Source organism: Phocoena phocoena, chromosome 14, assembly GCF_963924675.1.
Source record: "Phocoena phocoena chromosome 14, mPhoPho1.1, whole genome shotgun sequence".
In the NCBI taxonomy this organism is placed as follows: domain Eukaryota; kingdom Metazoa; phylum Chordata; class Mammalia; order Artiodactyla; family Phocoenidae; genus Phocoena; species Phocoena phocoena.
The window spans coordinates 44,317,743-44,339,408 of NC_089232.1; the positions used below are offsets into that span (position 1 = coordinate 44,317,743).

The 21,666-nt window shown below is 38.1% G+C and overlaps 1 protein-coding gene across 2 annotated transcripts in view; it reads left to right on the forward strand.

Annotated features, from left to right (window-relative positions):
* Positions 1–2,556: 2,556 nt before the first annotated feature.
* CLHC1 (clathrin heavy chain linker domain containing 1) overlaps positions 2,557–21,666 on the forward strand; it is a 38,208-nt gene continuing 19,098 nt past the window's right edge. Inside the window, exons 1-7 of one of the 2 annotated variants that reach the window (XM_065891370.1) lie at positions 2,557–2,733; positions 6,639–6,826; positions 9,804–9,934; positions 11,523–11,724; positions 11,840–11,952; positions 12,327–12,411; positions 21,081–21,187. In XM_065891370.1, the coding sequence (XP_065747442.1) occupies positions 2,557–2,733; positions 6,639–6,826; positions 9,804–9,934; positions 11,523–11,724; positions 11,840–11,952; positions 12,327–12,411; positions 21,081–21,187 (1,003 nt within the window). The remainder of the gene's footprint in view (positions 2,734–6,638; positions 6,827–9,803; positions 9,935–11,522; positions 11,725–11,839; positions 11,953–12,326; positions 12,412–21,080; positions 21,188–21,666) is intronic. The other variant, XM_065891371.1, reaches the window with a different exon arrangement.

Below are 21,666 nucleotides of genomic sequence, written 5' to 3' on the forward strand. Positions count from 1 at the left end.
AAGGGTAATAGGAAGCCACTGGTGTTCAGATGTGACCACCCATTCCCCAGTGATCACACCCATGCCTTCCTCCTTTGACTTTTATCTTTTACTATCTGAAATTACTTTTTTTTTCTTTCCGTCTGCGCTGCTCGGCTTGCAAAATCTTAGTTCCCCGACCTGGTATTGAACTGGATCCACGGCAGTGAAAGCGCTGAGCCCTAATCACTGGACGGCCAGGGAATTCCTGGAAATTACATTATTTATAGTCTGTCTCCCTTAATAGATTGTAAGCTATCAAGGAGCCAGGGACTTTATATTATTTATAACTGTATTATGCACTGGAGTACATATGGGTGGGGAAGGATAATGGGGAATGCTGAATCTCTAGCTATAAAACAATGCCTGGCACTTAATAGACAGTAAATATTGGTTGAATGAATGAATAAAGAAATTGATTTCTTATTTGGGAAAACTGTTGATCCATTTATGGATTATTGCTTCGTTGGAACTACTTTATGTTCACTTATAAATTTATTTCTCATTATCCAGTTCATCAATATAAAGATAAATTAGGCCTTTTTTTTTTTTTTTTTTTTTTTTTTTGTGCGGTACGCGGGCCTCTTACTGTTGTGGCCTCTCCCGTTGCGGAGCACAGGCTCCGGACGCGTAGGCCCAGTGGCCATGGCTCACGGGCCCAGCCGCTCCACGGCATGTGGGATCTCCCTGGACCAGGGCACAAACCTGTGTCCCCTGCATTGTCAGGTGGACTCTCAACCACTGCGCCACCAGGGAAGCCCCTAAATTAGGTCTTTTAAACTTTGAAATTATTTTGGTGTCTCCTTCCTTCAATATATGACCTATGGGCAGTATTTATTGGCCATATATGTTATTTTAGATAACTAGGTATCAATTATATTGCCAAAACACGGTAAAATTGATTTAGGCATTTATTCATCACAGCATTATTTATAATAGTGAAAATATCCAACAGGTGGGGAATGGTTAAGTAAGTTATTGTGTATCATACCATGAAGTACTATGCAATCATTAGAAGTCATGTTTTTGAAAACTATAATATTTAACAACATGGACAACTGCTTTTAATACTAAGTGAAAAAATAGGATACAAAACTGAGTATAAAAAAAAAAAAAAAAAACAAACAAAAAAAAAAAAACAAAAAAAAAAAAAAAAAAAAACTGAGTATAGAGTGTGATCCTAATTTTATAATTATAAGCATTGGAAGGAAATACACCATATTAAGTAGTCATTATTTTTTGGTGGTGGGATTCTGGATGATTTTTGGTTTTTCATTAATTTTCCAAATTTAGTTTATATTTTCCAGATTTTATACCATGAGTATAAACGTCTGTGATGGGAATGAGGGGAGTTAAAATGTTTTACCTTGGGGCTTCCCTGGTGGCGCAGTGGTTGAGAGTCTGCCTGCCAATCAGGGGACACGGGTTCGTGCCCCGGTCCGGGAGGATCCCACATGTTGTGGAGTGGCTGGGCCCGTGGGCCATGGCCACTGAGGCTGCATGTCCGTAGCCTGAAAAAAAAAAAAAAAAGTTTTACCTTGCCACACATTTTTAAGCAAATCATGGGATCCGTTTAACGTTGATGTGAATAGATCTCAGGAACCAACTTTTGTATCCAACTCTAGTTGGATAATGATTCTTTACTAAGAGAGCAGTGAAATATAGCTGCTTGAAAACCTCACTCAGAAAGGTACAGTTTGTTATCTTTGACATCACTGATATACAGATTTTAGCAGAAGTCCTGACTTCTTACTTTTCAGTTAGTACGTTCATAGTAAAGATAAGAATTATAATAAAATTCATCATAAAAATAAATTCATGAATTATTTATAGCTATTGTGTGTTGGATAACTGTGACTGGGCCAGGTAGGTACATGCGTAGAGAAATATTTGATCTTGTTTGCTTCATCAGGAGGCCTCCAAACTAGTTTTCCCACATGAAACAAAGAAAATGCTAATAAACCTTCTGTTAGAAAGTGTTGAGTTAAAGAAACCATTCAATCATATGATACATATACTTGTTTAGTAAGAAATGAGTTCTTTATTGACTGGTATTCTATCCCAGAGGTATAGTATAGCACATGGTAGTAGAATGATCAGACCTTTTAATTCATAGGTTGAAATATTTATTTCAGAGATCCATGAGACTTTTTTTTTCTTCTGAAACAAATAGACGTTTTATTTAGATCAATTTTTTTTTTTTTTTTTTTATGCGGTACGCGGGCCTCTCACTGTTGTGGCCTCTCCCGTTGCGGGGCACAGGCTCCGGACGCGCAGGCTCAGCGGCCATGGCTCACGGGCCCAGCTGCTCCGCGGCATGTGGGATCTTCCTGGACCGGGGCACGAACCCGTGTCCCCTGCATCGGCAGGCAGACTCTCAACCACTGCGCCACCAGCGAAGCCCTAGATCAATATTTGACTTAATTAAGCTTTAGATTAATTGATGGTCTTTTTCTTTCAGGCTTATCAAAGTTTTGGCTTTGTTGCGAAAGCAAGTCAAGACTTTTCTCTGGTGAACAGGTGTGCAGACTGTGACATATGTCTGTCCAAGAAATAAATAAACATGCAGTTCTCCCTCCTATCATTAGTAGAAGTGACAAGGAATTTTTGGAAAGAATGCAAAGATACATAATTACAGAAACTGAAAGAGTGGGCTGTAATGAGGAAGGACCTGCTGATGAATATTACATCATATACCGAAACGTTTTTGATAAGGTATCATAATGCTTTAAGACAACAGAGTTTTTATGTAGAAATGGTCTATCTTGACAACTAATATTCCTGCCTTAGTAACACCACTGCTTGTTTGACTACATTCCCTTTGTCAGTTTTGAGAAGTTCATCCAATTTGTCAGAAAGGGATGAATGGGGAAAACGCAATGCTGGATTTATATTACTAGACAGTTAATGAGAGTTTCAATTATTGTAGCTTAAGTGCAGGCTATCAGTTTTTGAACAACAACCTAGCTGTGCCCTCTAATATCATTTTGACCTTCCATCTCAAATCATTATCTGATTTGTTAGGAATTGGGCTGTAAGCGCGAACCTGGTAGTTCTTTGTTGTTTTGGGTTGGTTTGTGGTATAATTAGAATCTTGGTTTAGATTTGATCTAGCATATTAAATTGAGACTCCTTGTAGATTAGAGGTCTAGATAGGCATGGTAAACAAGGGTTTTAACTGCACTGAATGTTGGAAATATGGAGGTAAGAAAATGCTGTGGCTTTATGTAACATTTGATTTTGCTTTTCAAGGTTTTAGAAATACCTGCTTTTCCTTAACAACAATTGCAGTATGGCCACCGATCCTCATTTTTTTATCTCACTTTTTTTTTTTTTACCCACGTAAGATGCCCTGACAGTAAAATCAGTGAAGTCAGCACTCTTTCCTCCTTACCTAGAAGAAATTATTACTTACGTGAAGACTTCTGTAAACTATTGGTCTCTGAGTAAAACAGCCATAGGCAAAATAGGAACTCAGTGTTTTGTTTAAACTTTAAACATTACACACTGAGTCTTATTTCTCCTCTAAATAAAAATATAGTGCCTCACTCTAAGGAAAAGTGAACACAAAGTAGTGATATATACCTACAAGTGGAATTAAGAAAATTGATGCATATCCATAAAAGTATAAAATGGAAAAAAAGAATCTTTTCTTCCTTTTAAGTCATCTGGAAAATCTGTCTTTTGGAACTGGTACACTGGCAGATTAGCTTCATTTTATAAGTTGTTATGATCAATGAAATTGTTTTGGTGTTTTAGTCATTAAGGAATGTATTAGGTGAATATTTAAAGGTACTGAAGGTAGTGTATTGAATAGGTTTTATAAATATCAAGAATCATGCTGAGACTCTACTTGTGTGAAATCAGCAAAGGAAAGTTATAATTGTAACATACTTACCTTTGCATGTCTAAATGCTAACACTTGTCAGAAGTTTTCTTACTCTGCTTTAAATTAGTATAGTTATAGTGATGTCATTTTGGAGGAGCTTTGGTAAATTTAATTCTTAGAGAAAAGACATGGGATTAAATAAAGGATAATTTCTGTATCTTTAGTCCTTTTCTCCCTACCCCCCAGGATTTCCATTTGGACTGTTTGTACATTGTACAGTTATAATTTGTACATTTGTACATTGTGAAGTATCCTATTCTTCAGGACTGAGAGGGGTTCTGAAATAGAAATCATTTGGTACTTAGAGAAACTTTTATTCTAGCTTCTCAATAAGATAATCTGCCTTTCCATTTTCATGTTATTCCAACACATTTGATTGTTAATAAACTATTAATGCCTGCCTTCTCTAATCTTCCTTCTCGGAAGGATCTGGTTGGGTAAAAGATGAAAGTGTCAGCTTGCATCTCTGAGTACTTAGAACCAGAGAACAAATACCAAATTCTGTTTAAAATCAAAAATAGAGGATTTGGCCTAGAGAACCATGCCTAAATCAAAGCAAGGAGGACCTGAGGCTGTGTAACAAGAGTTGAGGGTACATTGCAGAGAGAGCCAAGGACTTAGTAAGCAAAGGACTTAGTAAGCAAAGAAAACCAAAGCTAGGAAGAGTGAGCTTCAACAGATACGGGTGAATTATGGAGGTAATTGGACTCCAGAAAGTGACTGGCCTTTTGCATCCTGGTAGCGTGTTGTACAAATAGTGTATATTCGTGTGTAGGTGCTGAGGTGGAATGGATACCATTCCTCCTCTCCCTCAGATCCCTGTACCTGGTAAAGGATGGCTCTGTTTTTTGGGGGGGGGGGTTAATGGAAACCTTAATACCGGAGTCTGAAACTTGAATCCCTAGAGGCCAAGAAGGTCATACAAAAGAGTTAAGTGTACTGGCTTTAACAGAATAAGGAATCATGGGGACTGTGGTAAAATGAAAAAACAATCCAATCTAAAGCTCCAGCTGATTACTGCCATTAAGGAATGGGGGTTCCACGTTGGAAGATTTTTCAGTTTTCAAGAGAACCTGAAAATTTGGGTTTGGGGTGAAATTTCCTAAATTTTAAAATATTTTGTGGACCAAGCAAAACTGTTCTACCTCTGGCATACAAGTTTCCCTCCTTTAATGCATTTTCTGTGCATTCTTAAAGATTCCTATGGGTGTTCTGAAATCTCTTTCTTCTAGCAAAACCATATGGGAGCTGATCATGATGTTACTACAAGTCTGTTTTCTATCCATTAACGTATCTGAGTTGTCTTGAATTGTTGCAGCACCTCATAGAGGCTTGTGGAGTGGAGTATGGCCAGGAACCATGGGGTATTTAATTTGGAAGACCACAGATTAATGACCTCTATTTTATTGAAAGTTGCTGGGTGGCAGTCCTTTGGGTGGATAGGTAGTATGGTCATGTCAAAAAGATGACCAGTATCTCCCATTCAGTTATCCTTTCCTGGTGCTTGGCATTGAGCAATTATCTCCTCATGCCATTTTTTTTTTTGGCCGCATGGCTTGCGGGATCTCAGTTCCTCTACCAGGGATTGAACCCAGACCATGGCAGTGAAAGCGTCGAATCCTAACCACTAGACCACCAGGGAACTCCCCTCCTTATACCATTTCTTGATAGACCAGATGTCTACCTGGATAATTTTTTCTAGGTATTTTCTAGCTAACAGTGTGGTATACCAGAGACTAGAGATATAGTAAGGGTAGAAAGCCTAATTGTATCTTTCAGAGAAAACTGTGGATTGATCACATCTATTCTTTATATGCCTCGACACCTTCCAACATCCTTGTGAGCAGAATTTGGCAACCATAAATTATTTTTAACTTTTTTTGTTTTTTAACTTCTTTAAAGTGCTCCTTAGTTATTATTGTTTCTTTGTATGGGTAATGCCTACACAAGATTAACCAGGAAAAAAAAGAAAAGTAAAGGAACCAATAAGAGTATACAGTGGAAAGTCTGGTCCTTCTCATCTTAGACCCTACTTCCCTTTCCTTCTCTGTAGGTTTCTATTTTCTTCTATTAACAATCCAGAGATATTATGTAGGTTTCCTTCTCTGTAAGTTTCTGTTTTCCTTTCCTTCTCTGTAGGTTTCCATTCTCTTCCATTATAGTTCCAGAGATATTATGTACTTAAACACCATTGTAAACCATGAATGTAAAGTATGAAGGGTTTTCTCCAGTTGCACTTGTCATCTTGGGATTAGAAATGCAGTTTGGAATTGAGAATATTGATCAGCTAGTCGGAGCAGATGGGTTAGAAAAACAGGGAAGTGAAGGGAGTCCAGGATTTTAAGGTCTGAATGAAGTCCTTCAGAGACTAGACTTGGAGGTAATGAGGGACGATATTTAATAGTATTTGAGAGATCCAGAATTGAGATAATTAGATCTGGTATTGGTTTTATCTGACCTCATATAATGTATGTGTTAATTCCTAGTAGAGCAAAAAACGTGTTTTTTTTCTCTCTCTCATATTTAAGCTCACAGGATTGTAATGATTCACAAAGAGCATATATTCAGTAACAATTAACTGTCTTTAATAGTGGTATTTGCATATTAATGCAAGCTCAAATTTGCAAAATTTTAGATTTATAATTGCCCATCATATTTCATTAAAAAAAATCTATAATCTGTATTTGCAAGTCTTTTGATCCATAGTCTTCTAGAAAAAATCATATTTTAGGTAATAGAGTATGTCACTGCATACAAATCCATTCTTACTTCAATCAAAAAAGAATACGATGCCTTTATTGAGACAATAAAGAAAAGCCAGAGAACTGCATTTCATCTTCATGGAAAACTTAAAGTTTTGGCAGGAGAGCCCACAGCATTGGTATATCATAGGAAAAGAATAACTCAACTTAAAGCAAAGTAAGTATATTAGTAAGTAGCCCAAAAGGTGATAATTGTTACTTTGTTATATTAACTAGCCATTGTAACTATAACCATTGGTTCTTACTCTTTTTCAATTTCAATTTTATTTTAAAGCCATGTTTTTATGTTACCCTTCCTATTGAAATTACTATATTTTTACTTGAAAAATAATACTAATTCTGTTTGAGAATTTTATAATATCTCTTAGGATAATTGGAGGCACATTGTAGTATCATAAAATGAGGGATACAGATAATTGCTCCAGCTGATTTCTTGCATGGAAGGTTTTTTTTTTTTTTGCGGTATGCGGGCCTCTCACCGCTGTGGCCTCTCCCGTTGCGGAGCACAGGCTCCGGACGCGCAGGCCCAGCGGCCATGACTCACGGGCCCAGCTGCTTCGCGGCATGTGGGATCTTCCCGGACCGGGGCAAGAACCCGTGTCCCCTGCATCAGCAGGCGGACTCTCAACCACTGCGCCACCAGGGAAGCCCGCATGGGAGGTTTAATAGTACAATTTCATGATTACCATCTGAAATAGAGCGCTTAATGCTCTGATGCACAAAGATAAATAACCTACTGGGAGAGGATAAAATGCTCATTCTTGCTAAGTAGTCTCAGATTTTCAGTGTTCCATTTGGTAATTGATGGGTAAATTATTACAGATAATTTCAAGTCAACCTGGAAAATTATGTAAAATTTGACCTCCACTTCTGGTAATGTGGCTTGCTAGATGTTGGGATAGATCTTCCTATTGGGAAAATATGCTACATAAGATGGTAAAGACATTTTTTTCCAAAAGTAACAGGAAGCTGACAGGGTAGTGACAGAAATATTAGGGCGAAATCATAACAGAAGACAAAAGATAGAGAAGCACTAAAACTTCTTTGACCCTGAAAGCATTTATTAAAACTAGTGACCATAAGCTTTAGTTTTTAGTCTGTGGCACAGGGGTACAAAAGACAGAGCCCAGGATCTGTCTGCCCAAGGGGTGTAGTCTACTGGGAAATCCTCCCCATATAAATCTGGGATGATAAAGGGCTACAGCCTTGAAGAGTGAACAAGAGGTAAACTGCTCCACCTTTGAGGACTGCATGGAAAATTGCCTTCTGCTTAGCAGACTGCTAACAGATCCAGGGCTTATTTTGGGGGTGATGAAATGTTCTGGAACTAGAAATGGTAGTATTTGCACAGCTCTTTGAATATGCTAAAATTCACTGAATTGTATACTTTACAAGGGGGAATTTTAAGGTATACGAACTATATTTCCATAAAGCTATTATAAAAAAACCGTAGAGGACAGAGTGAGAAAGTTATATTATTATGTCTAATCACAACTCAAAGAGAAGAGAATATGGGACAGAGACAATATTTGAAGAGAATATGGCTGAGAATTTTCTAGAACTGGTGAAAGATATCAATTCACAGGTTCTGGAAGACCAAAGAATCCCATTGTAAGTAATAAGAAATACTCAACTAGATTTACTGTAGTGAAATTGTCAAAGATAAAGAGATCATAAAAGTAGCTGTGGATAGGAGCAATGACTGGATACCTTCTCATCCATGTTGTAGCATGTATTGGAGCTTAATTCCTTTTTATGGCTGAATAATATTCCATTGTTTGTATGTACCATATTTCATCTACTTATCAGTTGATGGGTACTTGAGTTTTTTTCCACCTTTGGCTATTGTGACTTGTGCCACCATAAACATTCATGTACAAGTATCTGTCTGAGTCCCTGCTTTCAATTTTTTCGAAAGTCTGTTTACTTTTAACATGTCTTTCTTCCTAAAGCATAACTATTTGGATGAAAGCCAAGGATATTTTATTTCCACAGTCCCTCTTTCATAAATACTGCAAGCTCCTACTCAGAGCCATCTGTAGTTACCAAGAACTCTATATAGTAATCAGACTTAGGTAGCGGTTATCTACTGACAAACTTGTTTTTAATTTACCAAAACTCCTGTAACATTTATGTAGCTAACTGATTTTAATCTATTATTTCCTCCCTGGGCCAAAATATTGGTGATAAACTAGGAAGTAAATTTCAAATAATGCTTAAAAGAAGGTTTTATTTACTTCTTGGTCTTTAAAACCTCCATTTCTGGATGAACTCAGTTTTATCTCAAGATGCTGTCATTCCTCTAGCTCTAGAATTAAAATTAATAGAGTGTGCTGAATAATGGTCCCCAAAGAAATAGGTCCTAATCCTGGAAATGTTACTTTGTTTGGAAAAAGGGTCTTTGCAGATATGATTACATTAAGGATCTTGAGCTAGGGAGATTCTCTTGGATTATGCAGGTGGGTCCAAAATACCATCACAAGTGTCCTTATACAGAGAGGTAGAGGGAGCATTGACACAGACACAAGGGGAAAAAGCATCATTACCTTGGGGGCAGAGATTGAAGTGATGCAGCCACAGAAGGCCGGCAGCCCTCGGAAGCTGGAGGAGGCAAGGAATGGATGCTCCCCTAGAGCTTCTAGAGGAAGCACAATCCTAAAAACACAAATTTTGGCCCACTGATACTAATACTGGACTTAGGGCCTCCAGAACTGTGAAAGAATAGACTTCTGCTGTTTTAAGCCACCAAGTTTGTGGTAATTTGTTATAGCAGCCACAGGAAACTAATACAATTATTTAACAAAAATAATTTTTTAATTGCAAAGGTAATTTTCAACTAAAGGGAATAGACATAGTACTTTGTGGCTAGATTATTATGTTTAATACTTACAAATTTCCAATAAGGTTACGAATCAAAGGCAGTATAAGATTTTATTGATGCTTTGAAAGAAAATTGTTCCTCACTTGTGAGGTTAGTTAACTTCCTAGGCATTCTTTTGTAAACTTCCGTCTACATTCATAACGGTACAAAATGATAATTAGCCAAATTAAAGTAATAATTTAACCTGTTTTACTTTGAATTGTATGATTAAATAATTCGTTGAAAGAAACATAAAAAAGCCTTTCTGTTTCAGGATGAGGCTTATTGAAAATAATTCCTCAAAGATTCAATTGCAAATAGATGAAATGAAACAACTTAGGGCAGAGTATGACACAAAAGAACAATATTGTATTTACTGCAAAGATCCTTCAAAACCTATTCCAGGTACAGTATTTTGTTTAAAATATTTGAGAGAAATTCCAACTGTTTCCAGTTACACAAATTAATATATATGTGTTACCATGTATATATCTTCCAAGTATACCAGGACTTTAGCCAGACTTTACAAACAGCTTTAGTCTGGCCTCTAGGTACATACAAAGGAATGAGAAAACTTAAACAACCCTAAATGAGTGAAAGAGTTCCAGTCTGGCTGGATTATATAAAGTATAGTACAGTGGCTCTTAAAGTGTGATTCCTACATCAACATCAGCATTACCTGGGAACCTGTTAGAAATGCAAATTTTTTTGTCCTGCTGCAGATTTACTCTGTCAGAAATTCCAGGGATGGGAGTTGGGGTCGGGTGGTGGAGCCCAGCAGTCAGTGTTTTAACAAGTTCTCTAGGTTATTCTGATGCATTTTATAGTTTGAGAACCCATGAAATATGTGAAAAAACTGTGGTACGTAAAGTTCTGGTGAATATTGTTGATTCACATTGATGTCAGCATTCACTGGTTCCTCATTTTCAGCCAAGACACATTTTAAGAAATTGGAGTATATCCTGGAATTCCTCCAGAATATTGACAGATTTGTATGATGAATGGATAGAGGAATTGCAAATATACATCCTGGAGTAAAGAAAGACTTTGAGAATAGAAAACTGCATTCAAAACTTTTCAAAATTCCAACTAGTGTTTATCCAGAGGCAGAATCAATAAGTGGAAATTTTAGGAAGTCAGATTTGGTTTCAATGGAAGAAGCTATGTCTTGAGATAACGAGCTACCCCACACCAGAGGATTTTAACTGAGGTTGAATGATCATCCTATGATTGGTTGAAGCAGGGACTAGATTCACTTTCAAGTATAAAATTATGACTAGCAGACTACAAATAAGATACATATGAATAAGTACAAAATAGCTGACAAATTGATTAAATGCTGAAGGGATACAGGGTGTAAGGGAATGACTGAAATTGATTAGGGTTAATCCGGGGGGGTTCTTGAAGAGAATTTTGAGGTGTGCCTTTAAAGACAACAATTGGTCTGAATGAGAATGAAAGTCATTTGAAGTGTGTGTGTATGTGGGGGGCAGTTATGAATAATGAATAGAGGGGACAATGACCGAGGGAGAAAGGACTGAAGATTTGGCAGGCATTTATAAACTTTGCATTGGAGAGAACAAACAGATTACCCTGGGGTTAGTTGTAGTAGACTAATGGAAAGTTTGGTTAGGGAAAAATCATTGAACAGGAATCCTGAATTATTAGGCAGAAGTTCTTGGTGTTACTGAATAAGATTGATATTTAGGGGTTTGCAAGATGTGGTGATGTGGTCGTTAAAATTTTTTTTCTTAAAATGCTAAGGTTTGGACCATCAGTCTTCACTAAGTCTTCATTGATGATTTGTTTAAAACTACCAGCCATTTAGAAATGTATGCTAATTCTGTTTATGTTCAATAATCTTCAAGTTCATGCTACAATTTCTTAATTATTTCTTAACATAGTCAACCATCTGACCTATTTTGCTAAGACTTGCTGTTTGAGCACAAGAGTCCCACACGTGGCTTGGCTTGTTTGTTCCCTTTTCCCTTAGGCATGACTCTCCAAGAATCTGTCAGTTTAGATGCTCTCACTAAATACTTGAAACATCTTGAAGATAAATATGCAGAAATTGAGCAACTTATGTCAAAAAAATATTTACCAGCTCAGAGGAAGGCAGATTTAGATGAGGAAATGATTGTGGTATTAGAACGGCGAGATTTAGCTGAAAATCTGAACAATGAATTACAGTTCCGGTATGAAAGTTGAATATATACTTTTTACAGTTTGAAGCTTTTATTTGTGTTTATTTTAATATTCCACTATTTGATTTTAGGTTCAGTATATTGTTAATGTTTTTTATCTTTATAGTCATCAAAGACTGCAGATTATTTCACAGGCACTTACTTTGTGGGTAAAATCTGATATGAGCAGATCATTTCAAGACTTCATGGAGCACATTCAGAAAAGTAAAGATTTACACGGTAGAGGATCTATATTTATTAATTAACATGAATAATGGAAAACATTTTTTTTCTCCAGAAAGCTAAAGAATGGGGATTTTCCTAGGCTGAGTTTAAAGAAAGTAAAAATGTACTTACTTCTGTTAGGTCTCTGTTACCCTGTGGGCTTCTTCCTTCAACAGCTGACAAATAATTGGTGAAGAGTAGACTTGGTTAGCCAAGGAGAGAATACCTGAAAATAAGGAAGAAAGGGATGGGGAAGCTACTCAGTTTAGGAAGAGGTTGGTGGTATTAGAAACTATAGCATTAAGTTGTTGGTATTAAACATTTATATGTTGATTTTCTATTGATTGATAACCTTAAATATCATCCAGTGGTGCTTTCAATATTTACAGGTGAACAAGGCATCATTGAGGAACTACTTGAAGATGACCCAGGCAAGGCAAAAGAAGCTGAAATTTTGCTATACTACGTTGAAAGGCAAATATTTAAAAAGCTTTTTGATTTTCCTTGTTAAGATATTATAGCATCTATTTAATATTTATTTAAAGACATTAAATGTTTCACATTTATGTAGCATCTTTTTGAGCTGTAGTCTCTAGCTTTTGTATTTTAAAATTCTACTTTAGTAGACAAATTAGAAAATAAGCTAGAATTTTAAAAAATAGATTCTTTGTGGAAAAAAAACCAGATTGATGGTCTAGGAGATTTTTCAGAGGTTATAGGTGGATTGTAGTGTTAAGTTTTATTTATATTTTTATATTTTTAATATTTTTATGACCTTCTTTTGTCAGATTATCCTAGCCAATTTAGTCCTTTTTTTCTCATTATTTCCATCCTATGACATATTAGGAAGGCATATTTCCCCCAAGTACTTATTAATTATTATATATATTTTATAGTAGAGGCTTAGCGATCTAAGATTTTATTCTTTAACAGGTTAATTCATAGGCTATGAGGCCAGTATGTAATGAATATATGTAATATTCCTAGTCTTCTATGTGAAATAGTTTTCAGCTGTTGATTTGCTTGTTGATATGGTACAAAAAAAGGGGTAAAGATCATTTTGAGGGGCACCAAAGCCTGGATTATTTCCTTACACCTCTAAGTCTATCAGCTTCAGATATGAGAGAAAAACCCTGGTTGAGGTTAAAAGTTTTATGTATTTTGCTTAATGTTACTTTGGTGTTTTTCTCCTCTGGGGTTCCACATTCATTTGCAACACTCTTTAAATCCTGTTTGCCATAGTTTTTTTAAATATTTTTAACATCTTTATTGAAGTATAATTGCTTTACAATGGTGTGTTAGTTTCTGCTTTATAACAAAGTGAATCAGTGATACATATACATATGTTACCATATCTCTTCCCTCTTGCGTCTCCCTCCCTCCCACCCTCCCTATCCCACCCCTCTAGGTGGTCACAGAGCACCAAGCTGATCTCCTTGTGCTATGCGGCTGCTTTCCACTAGCTATATATTTTACGTTTGGTAGTGTATGTATGTCCATGCCACTCTCTTGCTTTGTCACAGCTCACCCTTCCCCCTGCCCATATCCTCAAGTCCGTTCTCCAGTAGGTCTGTGTCTTTATTCCTGTCTTACCCCTAGGTTCTTCATGACTTTTTTTTTTCTTAGATTCCATATATATGTGTTAGCATACGGTATTTGTCTTTCTCTTTCTGACTTACTTCACTCTATATGACAGACTCTAGGTCCATCCATCTCAATACAAATAGCTCAATTATGTTTCTTTTTATGGCTGAGTAATATTCCATTGTATATATGTGCCACATCTTCTTTATCCATTCATCCGATGATGGACACTTAGGTTGTTTCCATCTCCTGGCTATTGTAAATAGAGCCGCAATGAACATTTTGGGACATGACTCTTTTTGAATTATGGTTTTCTCAGGGTATATGCCCAGTAGTGGGACTGCTTGGTCATATGGTGGTTCTATTTGTAGTTTTTTAAGGAACCTCCATACTGTTCTCCATAGTGGCTGTAACAATTCACATTCCCACCAGCAGTGCAAGAGTGTTCCCTTTTCTCCACACCCTCTCCAGCATTATTGTTTCCAGATTTTTTGATGATGGCCATTCTGACTGGTGTGAGATGATATCTCATTGTAGTTTTGATTTGCATTTCTCTAGTGATTAATGATGTTGAGCATTCTTTCATGTGTTTGTTGGCAGTCTGTATATCTTCTTTGGAAAGCTGTCTATTTAGGTCTTCTGCCCATTCTTGGATTGGGTTGTTGTTTTTTTTTTTTATTGAGCTGCATGAGCTGCTTGTAAATTTTGGAGATTAATCCTTTGTCAGTTGCTTCATTTGCAAATATTTTCTCCCATTCTGAGGGTTGTCTTTTGGTCTTGTTTATGGTTTCCTTTGCTGTGCAGAAGCTTTTAAGTTTCATTAGGTCCCATTTGTTTATTTTTGTTTTTATTTCCATTTCTCTAGGAGGTGGGTCAAAAAGGATCTTGCTGTGATTTATGTCATAGAGTGTTCTGCCTATATTTTCCTCTAAGAGTTTGATAGTTTCTGTCCTTACATTTAGGTCTTTAATCCATTTTGAGCTTATTTTTGTGTATGGTGTTAGGGAGTGATCTAATCTCATACTTTTACATGTACCTGACCAGTTTTCCCAGCACCACTTATTGAAGAGGCTATCTTTTCTCCACCGTACATTCCTGCCTCCTTTATCAAAGATAAGGTGACCATATGTGCGTGGGTTTATCTCTGGGCCTTCTATCCTGTTCCATTGATCTATATTTCTGTTTTTGTGCCAGTACCATACTGTCTTGATTACTGTAGCTTTGTAGTATAGTCTGAAGTCAGGGAGCCTGATTCCTCCAGCTCCGTTTTTCTTTCTCAAGATTGCTTTGGCTATTCGGGGTCTTTTGTGTTTCCATACAAATTGTGAAATTTTTTGTTCGAGTTCTGTGAAAAATGCCAGTGGTAGTTTGATAGGGATTGCATTGAATCTGTAGATTGCTTTGGGTAGTAGAGTCATTTTCACAATGTTGATTCTTCCAATCCACGAACATGGTATATCTGTCCCTCTGTTTGTATAATCTTTAATTTCTTTCATCAGTGTCTTATAATTTTCTGCATACAGGTCTTTTTTCTCCTTAGGTAGGTGTATTCCTAGATATTTTATTCTCTTTGGTGCAATGGTAAATGGGAGTGTTTTCTTGATTTCACTTTCAAATTTTTCATCATTAGTGTATAGGAATGCCAGAGATTTCTGTGCATTAATTTTGTATCCTGCTACTTTACCAAATTCATTGATTAGCTCTAGTAGTTTTCTGGTAGCATCTTTAGGATTCTCTATGTATAGTATCATGTCTTCTGCAAACAGTCACAATTTTACTTCTTCTTTTCCGATTTGGATTCCTTTTATTTCCTTTTCTTCTCTGATTGCTGTGGCTAACACTTCCAAAACTATGTTGAATAAGAGTGGTGAGAGTGGGCAACCTTGTCTTGTTCCTGATCTTAGTGGAAATGCTTTCAGTTTTTCACCATTGAGGACGATTTTGGCTGTGGGTTTGTCATATATGGCCTTTATTATGTTGAGGAAAGTTCCCTCCATGCCTACTTTCTGCAGGGTTTTTATCATAAATGGGTGTTGAATTTTGTCAAAAGCTTTCTCTGCATCTATTGAGATGATCATATGGTTTTTTCCCTTCAATTTGTTAATATGGTGTATCATGTTGATTGATTTGCGTATATTGAAGAATCCTTGCATTCCTGGAATAAACCCCACTTGATCATGGTGTATGATCCTTTTAATGTGCTGTTGGATTCTGTTTGCTAGTATTTTGTTGAGGATTTTTGCATCTATGTTCATCAGTGATATTGGCCTGTAGTTTTCTTTCTTTGTGACATCCTTGTCTGGTTTTGGTATCAGGGTGATGGTGGCCTCGTAGAATGAGTTTGGGAGTGTTCCTCCCTCTGCTATATTTTGGAAGAGTTTGAGAAGGATAGGTGTTAGCTCTTCTCTAAATGTTTGATAGAATTCGCCATCTGGTCCTAGGCTTTTGTTTGTTGGAAGGTTTTTAATCACAGTTTCAATTTCAGTGCTTGTGATTGGTCTGTTCATATTTTCTATTTCTTCCTGATTCAGTCTTGGCAGGTTGTGCATTTCTAAGAATTTGTCCATTTCTTCCAGGTTGTCCTATTATTGGCATAGAGTTGCTTGTAGTAGTCTCTCATGATCTTTTGTATTTCTGCAGTGTCAGTTGTTACTTCTGCTTTTTGATTTCTAATTCTATTGATTTGAGTCTTCTCCCTTTTTTTCTTGGTGAGTCTGGCTAATGGTTTATCAATTTTGTTTACTTTCTCAAAGAACCAGCTTTTAGTTTTGTTGATCTTTGCTATCATTTCCTTCATTTCTTTTTCATTTATTTCTGATCTGATTTTTATGATTTCTTTCCTTCTGCTAACTTTGGGGTTTTTTTGTTCTTCTTTCTCTAATTGCTTTAGGTGCAAGGTTAGGTGGTTTATTCAAGATGTTTCCTGTTTCTTAAGGTAGGATTGTATTGCTATAAACTTCCCTCTTAGAACTGCTTTTGCTGCATCCCATAGATTTTGGGTCATCGTGTCTCCATTGTCATTTGTTTCTAGGTATTTTTTGATTTCTCCAGTGATCACTTCATTATTAAGTAGTGTATTGTTTAGCCTCCATGTGTCTGTATTTTATACAGATCTTTTCCTGTAATTGATATCTGGTCCTATAGCGTTGTGGTTGGAACAGATACTTGATACAATTCCAATTTTCTTAAATTTACCAAGGATTGATTTGTGACCCAAGATATGATCTATGCTGGAGAATGTTCCATGAGCACTTGAGGAAAATGTGTATTCTGTTGTTTTTGGATGGAATGTCCTATAAATATCAATTAAGTCCATTTTGTTTAATGTGTCATTTAAAGGTTGTGTTTCCTTATTTATTTTCATTTTGGATGATCTGTCCGTTGGTGAAAGTGGGGTGTTATAGTCTTCCTACTACGAATGTGTTACTGTCGATTTCCCCTTTTATGGCTGTTAGTATTTGCCTTATGTATTGAGGTGCTCCTGTGTTGGGTGCATAAATATTTACAATTGTTATATCTTCTTCTTGGATCAATCCCTTGATCATTATGTAGTGTCCTTCTTTGTCTCTTCTAATAGTCTTTTTTTTTAAGTCTATATTTTCTGATATGAGGATTGCTACTCCAGCTTTCTTTTGGTTTCCATTTGCATGTAATATCTTTTTCCATCCCCTTACTTTCAGTCTGTATGTGTCTCTAGGTCTGAAGTGGGTCTCTTGTAGACAGCATATAGATGGGTCTTGTTTTTGTATCCATTCAGCCAGTCTGTGTCTTTTAGTGGGAGCATTTAATCCATTTACATTTAAGATAATTACCAATATGTATGTTCCTATTCCGATTTTCTTAATTGTTTTGGGTTCGTTATTGTAGGTCTTTTCCTTCTCTTGTGTTTCTTGCCTGGAGAAGTTCCTTTAGCAGTTGTTGTAAAGCTGGTTTGGTGGTGCTGAACTCTCTTAGCTTTTGCTTGTCTGTAAAGGTTTTAATTGCTCCATCAAATCTGAATGAGATCCTTGCTGGGTAGAGTAATCTTGGTTGCAGGTTTTTCTCCTTCATCACTTTAAATATGTCCTGCCAGTCCCTTCTGGCTTGCAGAGTTTCCGCTGAAAGATCAGCTGTTAACCTTATGGGCATTCCCTTGTGTGTTATTTGTTGTTTTTCCCTTGCTGCTTTTAATATGTTTTCTTTGTATTTAATTTTTGACAGTTTGATTAAAATGTGTCTTGGCGTGTTTCTCCTTGGATTTATCCTGTATGGGACTCTCTGTGCTTCCTGGACTTGATTAACTATTTCCTTTCCCATATTAGGGAAGTTTTCAACTACAATCTCTTCAAATATTTTCTCAGTCCCTTTCTTTTTCTCTTCTTCTTCTGGAACCCCTATAATTCGAATGTTGGCGCATTTAATGTTGTCCCAGAGGTCTCTGAGACTGTCCTCAGTTCTTTTCATTCTTTTTTCTTTATTCTGCTCTGCAGTAGTTATTTCCACTGTTTTATCTTCCAGGTCACTTATCTGTTCTTCTGCCTCCATTATTCTGCTATTGATCCCATCTAGTGTATTTTTAATTTCATTTATTGTGTTGTTCATCATTGCTTGTTTCATCTTTAGTTCTTCTAGGTCCTTGTTAAATGTTTCTTGCATTTTGTCTATTCTATTTCCAAGATTTTGGATCATCTTTACTATCATTATTCTGAATTCTTTTGCAGGTAGACTGCCTATTTCATCTTCATTTGTTAGGTCTGGTGGGTTTGTATCTTGCTCCTTCATCTGCTGTGTGTTTTTCTGTTTTCTCATTTTGCTTATCTTACTGTGTTTGGGGTCTCCTTTTTGCAGGCTGCAGGTTCGTAGTTCCCATTGTTTTTGGTGTCTGTCCCCAGTGACTAAGGTTGGTTCAGTGGGTTGTGTAGGCTTCCTAGTGGAGGGGACTAGTGCCTGTGTTCTGGTGGATGAGGCTGGATCTTGTCTTTCTGGTGGGCAGGTCCACGTCTGGTGGTGTGTTTTGGGGTCCTGTGGACTTATTATGATTTTAGGCAGCCTCTCTGCTAATGGGTGGGGTTGTGTTCCTGTTTTGCTAGTTGTTTGGCATAGGGTGTCCAGCACTGTAGCTTGCTGGTCATTGAGTGAAGCTGGGTGCTGGTGTTGAGATGGCGATCTCTGGGAGATTTTTGCCATTTGATATTATGTGGAGCTGGGAGGTCTCTTGTGGACTAGTGTCCTGAAGTTGGCTCTCCCATCTCAGAGGCACAGCACTGACTCCTGGCTGCAGCACCAAGAGCCTTTCATCCACGCGGCTTAGAATAAAAGGGAGAAGAAAGAAAGAAAGAAAGGAAGGAAGGAAGGAAGGGAGGGAGGAAGGAAGGAAGGAAGGAAGGAAGGAAGGAAGCAAGGAAGAAAAAGAAAGAAAGAGAAGCAAGGAAGGAAGGAAGGAAGAAAAGAGAGAGGGAGGGAGGGAGGGAGAGAGGGAGGGAGGAGGAAAGAAAGAAAGAAAGGAGGGAGGGAGGGAGGAGGAAGGAAGAAGGAAGGAAAGAAGATAAAATAAAATAAAGTGAGATAAAATAAAGTTATTAAAATGAAAAATAATTATTAAGAAAAAAATATTTTTAAAAAGAAAAAAATGGACAGGCAGAACACTAGGACAAATGGTAAAAGCAAAGCTATACAGACAAAATCACACACAGAAGCATACACATACACACTCAGAAAGAGAAAAAGGAGAAAAAATATATATATATGTATTTATATATATATTGCTGCTCCCAAAGTCCACCTCCTCAATTTGGTATGATTCATTGTCTATTCAGGTATTCCACAGATGCAGGGTACATCAAGTTGATTGTGGAGATTTAATCCGCTGCTCCTGAGGCTGCTGTGAGAGATTTCCCTTTCTCTTCTTTGTTCGCACAGCTCCCGAGGCCTAGCTTTGGATTTGGCCCCGCCTCTGCGTGTAGGTTGCCTGAGGGCGTCTGTTCTTCGCTCAGACAGGATGGGGTTAAAGGAGCAGCTGACTTTGGGGCTCTGGCTCACTCAGGCCGGGGGTAAGGAGGGGTGCGGATGCCGGGCGACCCTGACGTTGCACCAGCCTGAGGCGCGCCGTGCATTCTCCCGGGGAAGTTGTCCCTGGATCCCAGGACCCTGGCAGTGGCGGGCTGCACAGGCTCCCCGGAAGGGGGGTGTCTATAGTGACCTGTGCTTGCACACAGGCTTCTTGGTGGCGGCAGCAGCAGCCTTAGCGTCTCATGCCCGTCTCTGGAGTCCGCGCTGTTAGCCCCGGCTCGCGCCTGTCTCTGGAGCTCCTTTACGCAGCGCTCTTAATCCCCTCTCCTCGCGTACCAGGAAACAGAGGGAAGAAAAAGTCTCTTGCCTTTTCAGCAGGTCCAGACTTTTTCCCGGACTCCCTCCCGGCTAGCCGTGGCGCACTAACCCCTTTAGGCTGTGTTCACGCCGCCAGTCCTCTCCCTGCGCTCTGACCGAAGCCCGAGCCTCAGCTCCCAGCCCCGTCTGCCCCAGCGGGTGAGCAGACAAGCCTCTCGAGCTGGTGAGTGCTGGTCGGCACCGATCCTCTGTGCAGGAATCTCTCCGCTTTGCCCTCTGCCTCCCTGTTGCTGTGCTCTCCTCCGCCGCTCCGAAGCTTACCCCCTCTGCCACCCGCAGTCTCCGCCCGCGAAGGGGCTTCCTAGTATGTGGAAACCTTTCCTCCTTCACAGCTCCCTTCCGCTGGTGCAGGTCCCGTCCCTATTCTTTTGTCTGTGTTTATTCTTTTTTCTTTTGTCCTACCCAGGTACGTGGGGAGTTTCTTGCCTTTTGGGAGGTCTGAGGTCTTTTGCCAGCATTCAGTAGGTGGTCTGTAGGAGTTGTTCCACATGTAGATGTATTTCTGATGTATCTGTGGGGAGGAAGGTGATCTCCGCGTCGTACTCTTCCGCCATCTTCCCGATTCCCCCCCGCCATAGTTTTAGTTGCAAGGACTGAGTTGGAGATGTTTTGCCCTAGGAAGAGGAGTAGAAACTTAAGGTATCTGAACTATTATCTTTTCTTCTTTGAATTAGTCTCACATTTAGTTGGGAGTCTGATTCATGGCCGAACAACTAAGGCTTCTGAATACCAAGGACACTTCTTGATCTTCAACTTGGCAGCCTTTGTGTGCAATTAATATTTCCCCTAGGCTGAGCCTTTAATCAGATTGCCCTTCTTTCCCCTGGTTCCCCTTTTCTTCCAGAGATAATATGAGAGAAAAAAAATCTGAGCTCATTATAAATTCAGTTGAAGTTCTTTCAACTGAATAAATTCAGTTGCTCTTTCTATGGCTTGCTCTCAGCACTACAGGAATAAGGTACAGGATCAGGTTCACGTCACCTGGCAGGTGAGTCCTATTCTGAGGCTACAAAAAACAATATTAGGGAAGGAAGTGAAAGAGTATCTCAGAGAGTGAATGAATCTAGTTATAGTTTATTAGAGGTGCTTTTCTGTATTACTATGCTACTATGTTTAGTCTGTATTAGACATTTCTAATCACTTTTCTTTACTTTTTTTGTGTACTACTATATAATGAAATGCACTGGCTATAGGTTCAATGAATTAATCTCACTTGGAGAATATGAAAAGGCAGTTTATTTTGCAGCAAACAGTCCTAGAAGAATTCTTCAAAACATTGGAACAGTGAGTAAATTTAAGGGTAAGCATTTCTCTCTGAACCTTACATATATATGCTAATTATACTTTTTTTTTCCTGATAGAATGGGAAGAGTATTGAACTGGGAAACAAGATCTACCATTTACTCAGTTTCCTTACCTGTAACATTAAGGGGTTTGATTAGGTTTTCCAAATTAAATTATGAAATATTTTAAGTATACAGAAAAGTGTGAGAAACATAAATAACCATGTACTCGCTCTCAAGTTTTACTAAATGTTAATATTTTGTCAGATTTGCTCAACTTCCTTTAAAAAACAGCTTTGTTGTGGTGAGTTGACATACATACACTAAATTGTACATAAAATGTACAGTTTGTTAGGTTTTGACATATGTATCCTCCAAAAGTTCCCTCATTCCCCCAGTGATCGCTCCCTCCCACTACTCCCCACCCCTCCCACTGGTCTCCCTCCCAGAGCTTCCCTCAAGTCCCCAGGCAACTACTAATCTGCTTTCAGTCACC